At 38.6% G+C, this 14,427-nt stretch overlaps 1 protein-coding gene across 4 annotated transcripts in view; it reads right to left on the bottom strand.

Moving 5' to 3' along the window:
* The window catches only part of Polr3D (RNA polymerase III subunit C53), a 53,246-nt gene extending 41,388 nt beyond the window's left edge, over positions 1-11,858 (bottom strand). For 2 of the 4 annotated variants that reach the window (XM_083112080.1, XM_083112097.1), the window contains exons 1-3: positions 11,649-11,772; positions 4,916-5,174; positions 3,118-3,229 (exon numbers count right to left, since the gene is read on the bottom strand). In XM_083112080.1, coding sequence (XP_082968206.1) covers positions 3,118-3,229; positions 4,916-5,163 — 360 coding nt within the window. In that variant the 5' untranslated portion in view covers positions 5,164-5,174; positions 11,649-11,772. Of the gene's footprint in view, positions 1-3,117; positions 3,230-4,915; positions 5,175-11,390; positions 11,502-11,648; positions 11,773-11,838 lie in introns of those variants that run through there. The other 2 variants (XM_083112091.1, XM_083112087.1) reach the window with 2 other exon arrangements.
* Between the last annotated feature and the right edge of the window lie 2,569 nt (positions 11,859-14,427).

Here is a 14,427-nt window from a genome sequence, read left to right as displayed (position 1 = left end):
ATTTCTGGCACCTTATTTCTGACATATAATCTTAGATTAGACATCGCTACTTTATCCTCAGTTGACAGAAATGGAAGACAGCATCCCCGCGCATAAAGCAAACCGAAAGCGTAAAATGATATTTAAAAGTAATAATAATCACTAACCTCCTGTGTTATAAGAGATGTTGAAAATGACCTCCTTCAACAGCAATACAACACGTTTCTTAGGTTCAAGAGATCCTGTCTCTCGCAATTCCCTGACCACTTTTCTGCAAGAATTCGTTTTCACGTAATTATCGTACATAAAAACTCTCTGTTCAAGACTATATTTGTTTAACGGCATAAGTAATGAATGAATAACAATTAACACACAATAAAGCACTGGCAATGAGTAGCACAGTACAATAACACATTATAAACAACACGCGTACTGATAAACGCAAACAGAAGTGAACATGAACGTACACTGACTACGTCTGGTAGCCGACAGTGTTGCTAACCATTTTTCGGCAATGTCCCTACAGACGTAGTCAAAATGTCCCTACGCCAAGTAAAGTGACTAAAAAAACAACACCTCATGAGCATGCAAAACAGAAGATAAAATATACACATTTACTTACCAAATCTTTCTGCTCGGTGCTTCCACAATTAATGAAGGAGCGAATTTACAATACAGGACCCCTCCCCGATTTTTGTAATATTTCGCATACTCACTAATTGAGGCCTCCTAATCACGAATTTGAAGTTAACATTTGGGGGGTCACGTGTAGAAATTGCAAAATAAGTGAAATTGAGTGGTCCGCGATCGGCACGATTGCTCATTATTTACCGGAAGATTTTGTGTTTCCAATACTTAAAAAACGAAATATACATTCCTGATATTACTACGACCCCAAATTTTAACTATGTTTGCCTATCCTAACCTAACCTAACCGTACCTGAATGGTTCGTGGGGCTATCCGTCAATGGTTTGTGGGGCTACCCGTGCATGTTTTTTTGAGCCCAAATTTTAACTATGTTTGCCTTGCCTAACCTAATTTAACCTAACCTTACCGAGAATGGTCAGTGTGGCTATTCCTGAATGCTTTTGCGGTAATTGTGATTACGAACCGATAAAAAATCTTTATTTCGTAGCACTTTAACGGCAAACGTTCATCATCGAAGACGCCATTTTCGTATCCTGCAATTTTATGATTGATGTACTGTTGCCAAATTTACCTGTAATCAAATCAGTTCTTCTACATCGTGATTGTCGCTGTCACATGTAAGCACGTTCTTTGGGCAATATACTGAAATCCATAAGTTTATTAATTAGCCCAGAGCCATCCTCCTGCACACTCCACCTAACAATCTGTACAACTTTAACAACATTTTTACTGTTCTCTTCCGCCAATCTTACACAATTTATGCTCTCCAAGTATGAAATCAACAGTGTGGCAACGCTGTAGACAGCGTAACTAATTGTAATTTGTTCATATCAACAAATATGGCTACCATACTTGTATACGGAGAATCATTGCGAGAATTGAAAAGCTTGTTTTACAACTTCTACACGTTAATGAACAATTTTTTCACCTCACCCCAACCTGTTAACTTGAGATAAATCATCACGACTAATTATTTCGTGAGTATAAGACGTAGCATAGAAATTACAGAATGGTCCGGTATTGTAAATTCTTGCCTTAATGAATAATAGTGGTGTGCGGGACAGAATTTTTTGGGTCGGGACGGGAATTTTTTTTTAAAATCCCGACATTCGGGACTAAAAAATTTGCAATTTCCCGAATTCTCGAAATCTACAAGTCATTTTCTCTTTAAGTGATTGTTTTTGTATTTCTAGAATAAAAACTTACAATTTTCGATAAGTTCCAGAAACTTACAATGCAGAAAACGTCGAGAATTAACGACTTTTTAAAGTGACCATTCGGTATTTCCCGACTGCTCGGGATCCCGAAAAGTCAGGAAGTCATTTCCCGAAGTCGGGATTGGGACGGGAATTTTTTTTCCCGATCCCGGTCCTGACTTTTCGGGATCCCGCACACCCCTAATGAATAACGTTGAGTCGTTTACTGTTGATTATGTTATTTGAAGTCATACATGTTGCTGGTGTGAAGAGATAGATGTTGGTTGGTGATATATGCTGCATTTCCTGCAGTCTTTAACAATTTTGGTCCCATTTTATTTCCCTTTTTTGTTTTTGTATCACTTAACATTGAAAATATTCTTTCCGTTTCCGCGTTAGAATGCAGCACTATGTTAGCACTATTTTCGCGAGAGTGGAAATGTTTTCAAAAAAGAACTTGCCTTGAAAGTTTTTGGTAACCGATAACATGTTCCAAAATTCTGATGGAGATTTGTTAGTTAGTTCTTTTTTCTCCTCCTCGCAAAAGTATCCAGATAAACTAATTCATAAAATGTCATTTTCCAATATAGAAAAAAGTACCTACGTTTTCCCTCATTTGGCAAAATCTGTCCCTACGTCCCTACGCGGGCGAAATTTAGTGAAAAGTCCCTATGAGTAGGGAAATGTCCCTACGGTTGGCATCACTGCCGACACGTGCAGTATGAAGCGCCCTCTCGCGGCTGACAACTCCCCGATAAGCTGCCGGCGCTGTCGCGACAACTGAGGATAAAGTAGCGATGTCTAATCTAAGATTACATGTCAGAAATAAGGTGCCAGAAATATTTGTATTTGGGAGGGCACCTTTTCCAGCATCCTTGCAACAAGTTACGTGCTTATTTCAATTGTAATTGTGAAAAGTGGAAACATTACAAAACAAGCAGTTTCTGTTACGGACTTCCTGCAATGCAATTTGCCGGGACCTGTTGCATGAAGAGTCTGCCGAACGGCCGTCACTCTGGCGGTGAACGACTGAAATAACCTCCCTGTATAATCGGAAGGTATAACTGATCCCAGGAAGACTAAATGTCTACCCTGACACAGCACCTTGAGGACAACTGTAGAAAAAACAGCAGCAGCAGCAATGGGGCAACATTCAATGTAAAGTCACTTGGATCTCAAGAAAAGGCTGTTACATTGCAGATAATGTCAAAACTGAAGGAAACAGAAGGCAAATAACAGTCAAAAACAATGCCACCATGAGTTTGAATAATATAACAAAAATATATGTTTTACCTGAATAAGATTGTTTCTACCACGTCCTCTTCCTCTACCTCTGTCTTCAGGTTTCCCTCGCCTTGAACGATCTTCTTTGCTTCTGCTTCTTTCATCTTTGATTTTACCATCCCTGCACAAGTAAAAATATATTTGCACTCAGGGCTTACACTAGAGTGATTCTGTACACATTTCACAATAAAAATGTATATTCTGAGACAAGGAAGTGCTTGTTTTGACCATAGTCCACTTGAATGAACACATTTATTCTTAATTACAAATAATAAAAAAATCAATGTTAGTTTTGATATTTCTGTTAAAACAGTTTAATTTGCCTAAAAAAGAAAATTATGTATATTTAACAGTATATTGTAAAGTTTACTGATCTCCCCAAGTTATTCATCACCTTGATATTTATCCTTGTTATGAAAAATATACATATATAACAACATACAATAATTAGAATATCAAGCCTGGGCATTGATTGAGTTGTGGGTTTTACAAGCTTTATAGAAGCATGAAGAATGCATTTAGAATACCGGACATGAGTGTGGAAGTAAGTTTGAAGTTTGAGAAATTAATTTACACTCTTGAAGTTGAAGAATGCATTAATTTATGAGAAACTGTGTCATAAAGAGTATGTTGACCAAGTGACTGTGCTTTTTGGTATGGAAAACAGGGAGGAACATGCAGAAAATATAAAGCAATCAAACCTAACTCAAAATGCATAGGAGCACTATGAGCATGTAGGGTCATAATATTAATTATTAATACTAAGTGACCGAACTCCATGGTGGAGTGGTTAGCACAGAATACTGCAATGTCAGGGGTTCCGGGTTCAAATCCCAACCTGTTCTTCATGACTGTCCCTCCAGCAATTATATATAATTCCCATCTCCATGATTAGACAAAGGTGGCAGAACTGCACACATTTTCAGATATTCAAAAGAATATTTTTCAAGTCATGTGAATTACAAATTTATAATTTCAGTGTGAACATTGCAAGCATGTAATTTTCAAATGCATATAATCTAATACACATTTATAATTTTACTATTTTCCATAACTTTCCTACAACTTTTGACCAATAATGATTAGATGATATCCATGAAAGATTGAGAGATCACATCCAAACAGCCATGTGAATGCTGGGACTTGAATCTGAAACTTTTGGTGACAAAATCAATAATGAAGCACTTAACTCACTGGGCCACCAAGGCACCTGTCTCAAATAATTATACCAGAATTGCAATCCATTTATTTTTATTATTAGCATTGGAAGTAAATGCTTGAAATATGGAGTTCTGGAGTCTTTTCTAGGTGAGAAGAATGTTGATTCATCATGAAATATATTATGCATTGTACTTTTAAAATATTTGAAAATAAGATCCTTAGGAAAATATTTGTACCTAAAAGGGATGAGGACACAGGTGAGTGGAGAAGGTTACATAATTTAGAACTGCATAATTTGTATTCATGTCCAGATGTTATTAGAATAATTAACTCAAGAAGACTTAGGTGGGCAGGCCATGTGGCACGAATGGGAGAGGAAAGAGGAGTTCACAGGATTCTTGTTGGGAAACCTGATGGTAAGAGACCTGTAGGAAGGCCAAGACGAAGATGGAGGGACAACGTTGAGATGGACCTAAAGGAAATTGGTAGGGATGGAAAAGAGTATATAGATCTTGCTCAGAATAGGAACAGATGGAAGGCCTGTGTTGCTGCAGCCATGAACCTTCGGGTTTAAGAAGGCTAGAGAGTGAGTTAGTTATTGTACTTTGAATAAACACAAGGAGGATTAATTGAATGGTATACTTACTCCAGAATCTTGCTTTTCTCTCTCCGTGCAGGAATATTGGGTGTAAATGTCTTACGTGACTTTGCATTAGGAATGATTGGATTCTTTCCTAATCCCAGAGTAAGATCACGAGGTGCCTTGAAGGATGGTAAACGAGAGGAGAAATTTGGTACACCAGGCCTGCTCAAATTGTTTGGTGGCAAAGCTCCATTTTCAGATATAATCTGTGTGTTCTTCATTACTTTATTTTCATCCTTACCACTGGCCATGGCACAATATTCTGGGAATAAAAAGAAAAAAATATTACAATACCAACAAACTCAATGCAAAAATTAACTACTAAAAATTTACCTTAAAATATCATTCAAAATCAAATTAATTGTTATACACAAAGCTCAATATAAAAAGGGCCCAAAAATGTGCATTACAAATGCTAATTAATGATTTACAGCTTTGAAATGGTGGCAGACACAAACATGAAACTAAAAAGTACTGAATTAATTAATTTTAGACAAAATTCAATCTAAAATGAACATGTGAGTTACAGAAGAGTGTGTGCAGACCCCTAACATCAGTACTATTCACTTTGACAAGGCATTATACAGTGCCTTTCACTGTCGAGTCTTCCGTGAAACGGCAGCTAACACGCAGGGTGGTGGGAGGGTGTCAGCCGGCATTTAGACCCACAGCTATACGCTGACCTTGGCACTGGAAGTGTTAGTGCTTCAGTGTCCAGTTTGCATGTGTTTGTGAAGTTTAAAGATGTTAATAAATGTTTTACATTGTTTTATTTTACGTATTACTGGTACTTTTCTACAGTCTAATAATGCCAGACTATGCGTACAATTTTAAAAAAGTTATTTTTATTTACGACTCTTACTTCATTATGAATTCTTGTGGGGAAGTCAGAAGGTGTTACTACATACTGACAATGATCAATGCTGTTAAGGTAATATATATATATATTAGGGATGGGCCGATATGAAAATTTGGCCTATACCGATAAAGTACCGATATAAAATTTACCGATACCGATAACCGATATTCTACCGATCCGATATAAAATTAGAAATAGTCCTTGAAGAACCTGAAAGGTTCACTGACCTCTTTAATAAATGTGTGTTTCAAGGTGACTGCAGTGCAAGAGAAATTGCATATTTAGACATTTACTTTTTTAGAAAGTAGGGCATGTATATTTCCATAAAAATTACAACAAAATGGCAGAATTTTGCACTAAATTATCAGAAAATAATCGATATATCGGATCGGTAAAATAATCGTTAATTTTACCGATAAACCGATAAGCCTATATCGGCCGATACCGATAGAGTACCGATTAATCGGTCCCATCCCTAATATATATATATATATATATATATATATATATATAAAGAAATAAAAGTCATGAATTATCAAGTTTGATTATTTATGTATTGTAATAATAAGGTATCAACCGGTTGAACAACTGAATCTTTCTACCCAATTCACAACACTACACTACGTTTACGAAAACTACGTAGCTATAAAGGTATGAGATATGAGAAGTTTCCTATCGATTGTAATCTGTGAGCAAGTAACTTAATTCTGAATTTCAGAGGAGACCCATAATGTCAAGTTGCCTGGGGCCCTCTGGCTGAGACACTGCTTATTATCGCATACGTAGTCATATATGTTATGTTACTGGAACCAAATTTCTGTTTCGTAAATCCATTTTTTTAAATAAGCAACACTTTCTGTTGAATTTCTGCGATTATATAAAATTTCAGGAGCGCAGAGAGAGAACATAGTGAGGCCCCTACGGTACCCCCCCCCCAATACCCCTCTGCATTGCGGGGGTGGCTGCTATGCCACTGTTTGTAACTAACTATACACATGAGTACAGAGTGTTAAAAAGTGCAACAAACTAGACGGGCATATGTGTGCATTCATTTTGGTATGAGCCACAGTTTAATGCTACGAGGGGGTGCTGAAAAGTTCGTAGCCCAACCCAGAAGGAGTGCACATGGAATGATGAAATTTTACAGTTATTCTACATACTCTCCCCGAAGTGCAATACACTTCCTTGCATGGTGCTCCAATTTTTGCGGACCAGTAAAAAAAAATTCTGAAGGTTGTTCCACACACCACTGTTCCGTAGCGCTTATCACCTCCTTATCAGATCCAAAATGGCATCCTTTCAAGTGTTGTTTGAGTTTGGGGAATAGGAAATAGTCTGACGGAGCTAGATCTGGGGAATAAGGGGGATGATCTAGACATTGAAACCCTAGATCATGCAACGTCAGTTGTGTTTGCAGTGCTCGATGGACAGGGTCATTGTCCTGCAGGAACAGAATTCCTTTTTTCATTTTTCCGCGGTGTTGCACTTTCAATTTGTCTTTCAATTTTGTGAGTAATGCAGAGTAATACTCTGCATTAAATGTCTGACCCTTGGGCAGGTAGTCTATGAGTACGACTCCATCCTTATCCCACAAGAATGTTGCAAACACTTTCCCAGCCGACTTCTTCATCTTGAACTTCTTGGGGCAAGGGGAACCTGAGTGCTGCCACTCCATTGACTGTTGTTTCGTTTCAGGATCGTAGTGGTAAAACCATGGTTCATCCATGGTTAATATCCGTGACAGAAATTGGTCGGCATTGCGTTCAAAATGGGCAATGACTAACCTTGATGTCCTCACTCTTTCACGTTTTTGATCTGCTGGCAGATTTTTGGGAACCCATTTTGCCGAGAGCTTGCGCATGTCCAAGTCATTATGAATTATGGTACCAACGCGTTCCCGAGAAATGCCCATAATCTCTGCCACACGTTTTGCTGAGATTCTGCGATTTTTAAGAATAAGGTAATGAATTTCATCCATGATTTTGTGGACAGTCGCTGTTTTTGATCTTCCTGCACGTGAAGCATCATCTGTTGAAAAATCGCCACGTTTAAAATGTGCCACCCACTTCTTCACAACTGCATATGATGGAAGAGAGTCCCGTAGTGTTCCACTGATTTCCTCATGAATTTGTTTTGACGACTTTCCTTGGTGGAACAAAAATTTGATGACTGCTCTGATCTCGATGTTTGTGAAAATCGCTGACTGGGCACACATGATCACTTCCGGGGCCTGAAAACCACAATACCAATTTCGTTATTAATATGAAAATTTGCATGTGTACATACCAAGATATGTTCTTTAAAACTGTAAAGTTTCATCATTCCACGTGCACTCCTTCTGGGTTGGGCTACGAACTTTTCAGCACCCCCTCGTAAGAGAACCAAACCTGACCTGCCTAACCTAACCATGAAAGCATATATTGAATGAACAAAATCTTAAGTAATCACTAAAACTCTGCAGTATGTGTTAACAGTAGCAAATCGAGATTGAACCATGTAAAAATTGCATTTGTAGAATGATGAAATCGCAATAAAACAAAAGGAATGTGTGCCCATAGTGCTTTAGATCTAGTTGGTTTAGTCCAGAATGGCTTATCTTCTGAGCATTACGTGAATAGCTCCATCTAGTTCGCTGCCCTTTTTGACTCTCTTTGCACTGAAGTGTCTAGATGGTTACACAGTGCAACACAAGCCGTCTGTAACAGTATGATATAGTTAAAACGCATTTCACTTGTTTATTTCGGAATTATTTACATTTGTGCTTACCTTATATGCATAGTGGAACATTTTTCAACTTGGGATTATGTTTATTTCACTGAAAAAAGCGTAATTTTTCACATTACAAGTATTTATTGGTCGTTGCTAATTCGCTTTCATTACACACAATATGGTGGGCAAATCTTGACTCACGTTGTCTATCGTCAGCTGATATGCAGTGTTTCCAAACTTATGAACCAAAAAATGCTGCACAAACTATTCACAAAAGGTTTTTAACCGAAAATTGATCCACAAACCATTCATGGAAGGTTAGGTTAAGTTCAGTTAGGTTAGGCAAACAGAAAATTAAATTGAAAAAAAAAAAAAACGCTCACACGTCATCTTGTAAAACTACCGCATGGTTGCTACACTAACACTTATGAACCGAAAAATGCCGCACAAACTATTCACAGATGGTTTTTAGGCTAAAATTGAACCACAAACCATTCACGGAAGGTTAGGTTAGGTTCAGTTAGATTAGGCAAACAGAAAATTAAATTGAAAAAAACAAAAACGCTCACACGTCATCTTGTAAAACTACCGCATGGTTGCTACACTGACAAGCTATCATGCAAAGGAGATACATTAATGTCGAAAATTACATTAATTACCGGCCGAATAAGTTGCACGAATGGAAAAAACACTATTCCAGTCTTTTCTCCTGTAAATTTGAAGAAAAATGTTTTCACTACATCATACTGTTACCCAAGACGTCTAGTTCGTTGATTTGGAGTCAAATAGTGTATTTGGTGTCCGCACCGTTTGCACTATGTTCTGGGTCGGTTCTGTACTACACAGTGTCAAAAAGTGGATCAAACTAGACGTGGCTGGTGTATCCTGGTGTCAGGCTGGTGCACGGAAATGACGTTCAACCAAGTAGACGAATAGTTGTGTTCAAGTTCAGAATATTCAGCAAATGCCTGTCTGCTGCTTTAAACGTTCATTTGATTAGTTAGTATGCACCATATGACCACACATTACATCACTCCAGAAGGTAGTACAAATGGTGTAGCCACCAAGGTACCAGTTAGATAAGTCGGAGACACATTCAACTAGTTTCTTTTTTCAAATAAAAATCATTTCTACTTACCTCATATGCATAGCAGAACATTTTTCAACCTGGAGATCACTTTTTTTCCATGAAAAACACATTATTTTTAACAATATAACTCATTAGTTGTCGTTGCTAATTCGGCGGCCAAATCTTGACTCACGTTGTCTGTTGTCAGTTGATATGCAGTATCGTCAGCTATAAATGCCGCACAAGCTATTCACAAAACGTTTTGAATCGAAAATTGGGTACTACTTTACTATACCGGAGACACCAATCAATGATTTATTTCGCAATTTTTTACATTGCTAACGTACTATTCTGCATTGCGGAACATTTCTTTAGGTGAAATAATGAATTTCTAACGAAAATAATGTCTATGTCTTACATTAACGAGTACTTACTGTTGTTCCTTATTTCCCACAAACCATCCACGGGTAGCCCCAAAAACCATTGACGTTAGCACAAAAATTCACGATAGCCCCACGAACCATCACGGGAACGAGTTATGCCTACTACGTTAGGTTAGGTTCCATTAGCACTCCTTTAGTTCAATTTAGCATATACGGACAATACGAGAGCGTATTGTGCTCTCGTGCAGAAAGCAAATGGCGGCAGCAGCAATAGCGTGTCTGAAATATATTTTCGTAGAAAACCACATATGCATTCGCATTAAAATGGATCAAAACTACATTCCCGAACATCAACAACGCTACAAAAAAATGATTTGCGTAAGTACTTTCTCCTGTAAATTTGAAGAAATCCGTCTCCGGTATAGTAAAGTGTTACCGAAAATTGTTCCACAAACCATTCACGGAAGGTTAGGTTAGGAAAATTTAGAAAAATAACAGGGGGTTACATAACCGAACGCACGGAACGTTTGATTCACGTAGTCGACGGCAATGGTGGCACGAACTTTCGTGCAACGGAGATGCATGAATGACGAAAAATACCTTACTTACAGGCCAAATAAGTTGCACGATTCGAAAAAACTATTTCCCCGGCTTCAGAAATTCCACAAGAACGCAATTCCGTAAGTACTTTCTCATCTTTTCTCCTGTAAATTTGAAGAAATCCGTCTCCGGTATAGTAAAGTGTTACCGAAAATTGTTCCACAAACCATTCACGGAAGGTTAGGTTAGGAAAATTTAGAAAAATAACAGGGGGTTACATAACCGAACGCACGGAACATTTGATTCACGTAGTCGACGGCAATGGTGGCACGAGCTTTCGTGCAACGGAGATGCATGAATGACGAAAAATACCTTACTTACAGGCCAAATAAGTTGCACGATTCGAAAAAACTATTTCCCGGCTTCAGAAATTCCACAAGAACGCAATTCCGTAAGTACTTTCTCATCTTTTCTCCTGTAAATTTGAAGAAATCCATCTCCGGCTTATCTAATTGTTACCGACACCAAATCAACAAAGTAGACTTGTCGGTGTTGTACCTTGTAACCTAATAGACAAGCGAGTGCAGAGACTCAAAAAGTGCAGCGAACTAGACGGAGCTATTTTAAACACTGACAACAAAAGGAAGTAACCCCTTTATCTCAAATGGTGCATGTAACACCATATTTGAATGAAATTGTTTGGCAATAAGAAACATACTTCCACCTTTGGAATGTGGTGAAATTAGCACTCCACTATAGTCAACAGCCACAGTATATATGTACAGTGAATTCCTGTTACATATATAAAGTTGCACATTCAGATGCGTCTTCAATAAGGTACTAGCCGCTAACTTTGCCCCAGGAAAATCTAAAGTTTGTCCGACAGCACGGTCATGTTATTGATTCAATGTAACTCACGTGCTTTCTATTCATTACTCCATATTGCTGAAAAATTAGCATTGTCTGTGCATGTACTCAATTTTCTAATATCTTCCAATACTCGCTTGCATTCCCTTTGGATTTAAGAAAATGACATTTCATTGTATCCAACTTTATTGCGTTAGTTGAACGTAAACAATGTGTAACACAACATGCGTTCCATGTAATTCTTTCACTTCGCAATAAAAAATTACAGAAACATACATGTAACCAGGATGTTCCAAAACATTTCCTTACCTCACCAATGTATTGCCTTATACATAAGAATGTAATATAGTATTAATTATATAACGTATCCTTTCTAACTACAAAGTTGCTTGTGCTTGTCAAGATTATAACACTGATTGCTCGCTGCTTGCCATATTGGATATCCAGCCGCGCCATCTATTCTCTTTCTCTGACACTTTAAATGAGAAATTACACATACCCGTTCATGTGACGATGGTGGTGATGACTTCTGCCACTTTTGGCAAATTGCGAACATAAGGTTGAACCAGAAGTGTGTGGTAAAGGAAGGCGGTGCAAGCGCCGCTTGCGTTGTTTTTTTTTTAAACAATTTTGATATCTTAAGTTCATGTTTGCAATCCCATTATACGCCTTTCAATGTAATTTATCTACTTTAAGATATTTAGTATTTACATATGAAGACTTTTCATTTCCTGTCCGTATTGGCTGCAAACATAAAGCAGCTGCACCCTTCACGAGGCTCGGCAACGCGGCACAGCTGATTCGCGTTAGAAGAAAGAGGACTGCTCGAATTTCTACTCGTTTTTCGAGTGACTTAAGCCCCTATCACACGGAACTGGATTTCTAGTTGGAATGCTCTAGTTGAAGCTGGACTGGCTACCCATTTGCTAGTTTTCGCCTCACACGGTACTTGTTATACCGTACTTGTCGATAGTCTTTCGTTCCCATAATGGCGGCCGCGCGAGATGTAAACAACGTATCACTTCACACTTTTAAAATACGATAACTATCCAACCGAGAAAAATATCGCATCGCATTAAATGGTTCTAGGTAGAGAAGAACGGCGCTGATAAAATACATACTTTACAACGTTTACTATACACGTATGGAATAATATTTTAGCTTTTTCAATTGTACACATGCCTTTCGTGTTGTATGCACTCGGAAGCCACAGACAAAAAAAGGCTACTTTACAAACTCACAGATTATCTTCACATGGCCAAACTTTGCTCTGATTGGCTGTTCCACAGAATCTAATCGACAAAGTTAGTAGCAATTAGAACATGTCCTATTCCTCAAAACCAGTCAAACAGTCAGCCAGGCGGCCATGATTACTACCCAGAAAGTCAGTTCATCGCCAACTAGGGCATTCCAACTAGAAATCCAGTTCCGTGTGATAGGGGCTTTATGCAGTTCTTGCATGGTTACTGTCCATCCTTCTTCACGCAAAAAAAAAAAGTCAACCGCAAGCAGTCCCCGGTCCACTTTGTCTTTGGCAAGGGTGTTGGAAACACCTCGACCACGCTGACCACAAGTGTTGCTAACTTCCAGAATTTTCTATGCATCCGTAGCACCACCACTAGGTACGATTATTCACGTGTGAAACTTAACAGCAATGAACAAATTAGCTTATGAAGTTAGTCAATGGGAACCGGTCGTATTTATAAGAAATAAAATCACCAGCTAATACTTGAACATATCCATCATGTGGTCAGTAACTTCGAAATATAGAGGTTATGTAACACTGCAAATAGGGCGAGGAAGAGGGCGCATTTGGAAGCGTGGGAGCTGCGGATACGTAGTTATTTTCATTGTGTTATTCTTCATCGCGCTGCGACGCCAAGGATCCCGGATTCGAATCCTTCTCGGGCTTGGTTGTTTGTGAATGTCCATTCATCAATTTCATCATTTCATCACTCATCCCCATCTTCGCAAATTAGCCAAGAGGCACAAAACGCGAAGTAAAATAAACTAAATCAATCAATCTTGTGTTATTCTGTTCTTTCGTCTGCTGTCTTGTCTACGTTGAAAATATCCGCCAGAGTTGACAAGCGAGACGAGCCATCGATTTGGAGTGGTGAAGGTAAGGACTCGATTAGAGATCTTCTTTGAAAACCATTCAGTTCAAGAACTTGTACCGAAAAGTTGGAGGTGGTGAATCATGAGAGACCGTGTCCTGAGTTATACGTAACCAGAACAAGAAATAAGACGGGAAAGTTTTCATTAAGTAGTTAAAAGTGTCCCAGTAAAAAAAAAAAATGTTTGAATTTGTTTAAGTCCACTTTATGCACAGAAAGGTTAATTGGGACTCGACCTACAGTTTAAAGTGGTATGGAACCACTCGACAGATTTTATCGAATCCGAGGCCCGTTCATTACAAGGCAACGAAGTTACGTATTTGTGTGGTTATGTACGTAGTAGCATGTTATTTATAAATCATTTTGTTGGAACATGGAATGTTACAGGCCAGAATGACTTCAGTACAGAGGCGTGGCGTGCATGTAACCGCTGTTACCGCAGGTAACAGCAAAATATAAAGAATTGAAGAACCTGTCTTAAAATATTATTCCATACATAAACTGGTAATATTGTCGTAAAGTAAATATTGCAGACTGACTTTTTTCTGACACCGGCAAAAGCGATGAGCAGGAGTGTTCCGGTACCCACCTGAGGCAACATGAGGAAAGGCCCCTGAGTCCACCCAAGGAAGACTTCGTGTCGCGGCAAAGACCGTTATGGCGGGAGGAGGAGGAGGGTTATTGCCATGCCTGTTTAGCCGCCACAGTTGCCGGTGATCCTTACCGGATACAGACCAGTGTTGCCATATTCAATTGACAGAAAAATGCTAAGTCGGCTAGTCGGGTCTATCTTAAGCCCCTATCACACGGAACTGGATTTCTAGTTGGAATGCTCTAGTTGACGCTGGACTGGCTACCCATTTGCTAGTTTTCGCCTCACACGGTACTTGTTATACCGTACTTGTCGATAGTCTTTCGTTCCCATAATGGCGGCCGCGTGAGATGTAAACAACGTATCACTTCACACTTTT

Source organism: Lepisma saccharinum, chromosome 1, assembly GCF_977018435.1.
Source record: "Lepisma saccharinum chromosome 1, izLepSacc3.1, whole genome shotgun sequence".
Taxonomy (NCBI): domain Eukaryota; kingdom Metazoa; phylum Arthropoda; class Insecta; order Zygentoma; family Lepismatidae; genus Lepisma; species Lepisma saccharinum.
Note: the sequence above shows the minus strand (reverse complement) of the source record. Positions and strands in the feature narration are given on the sequence as shown.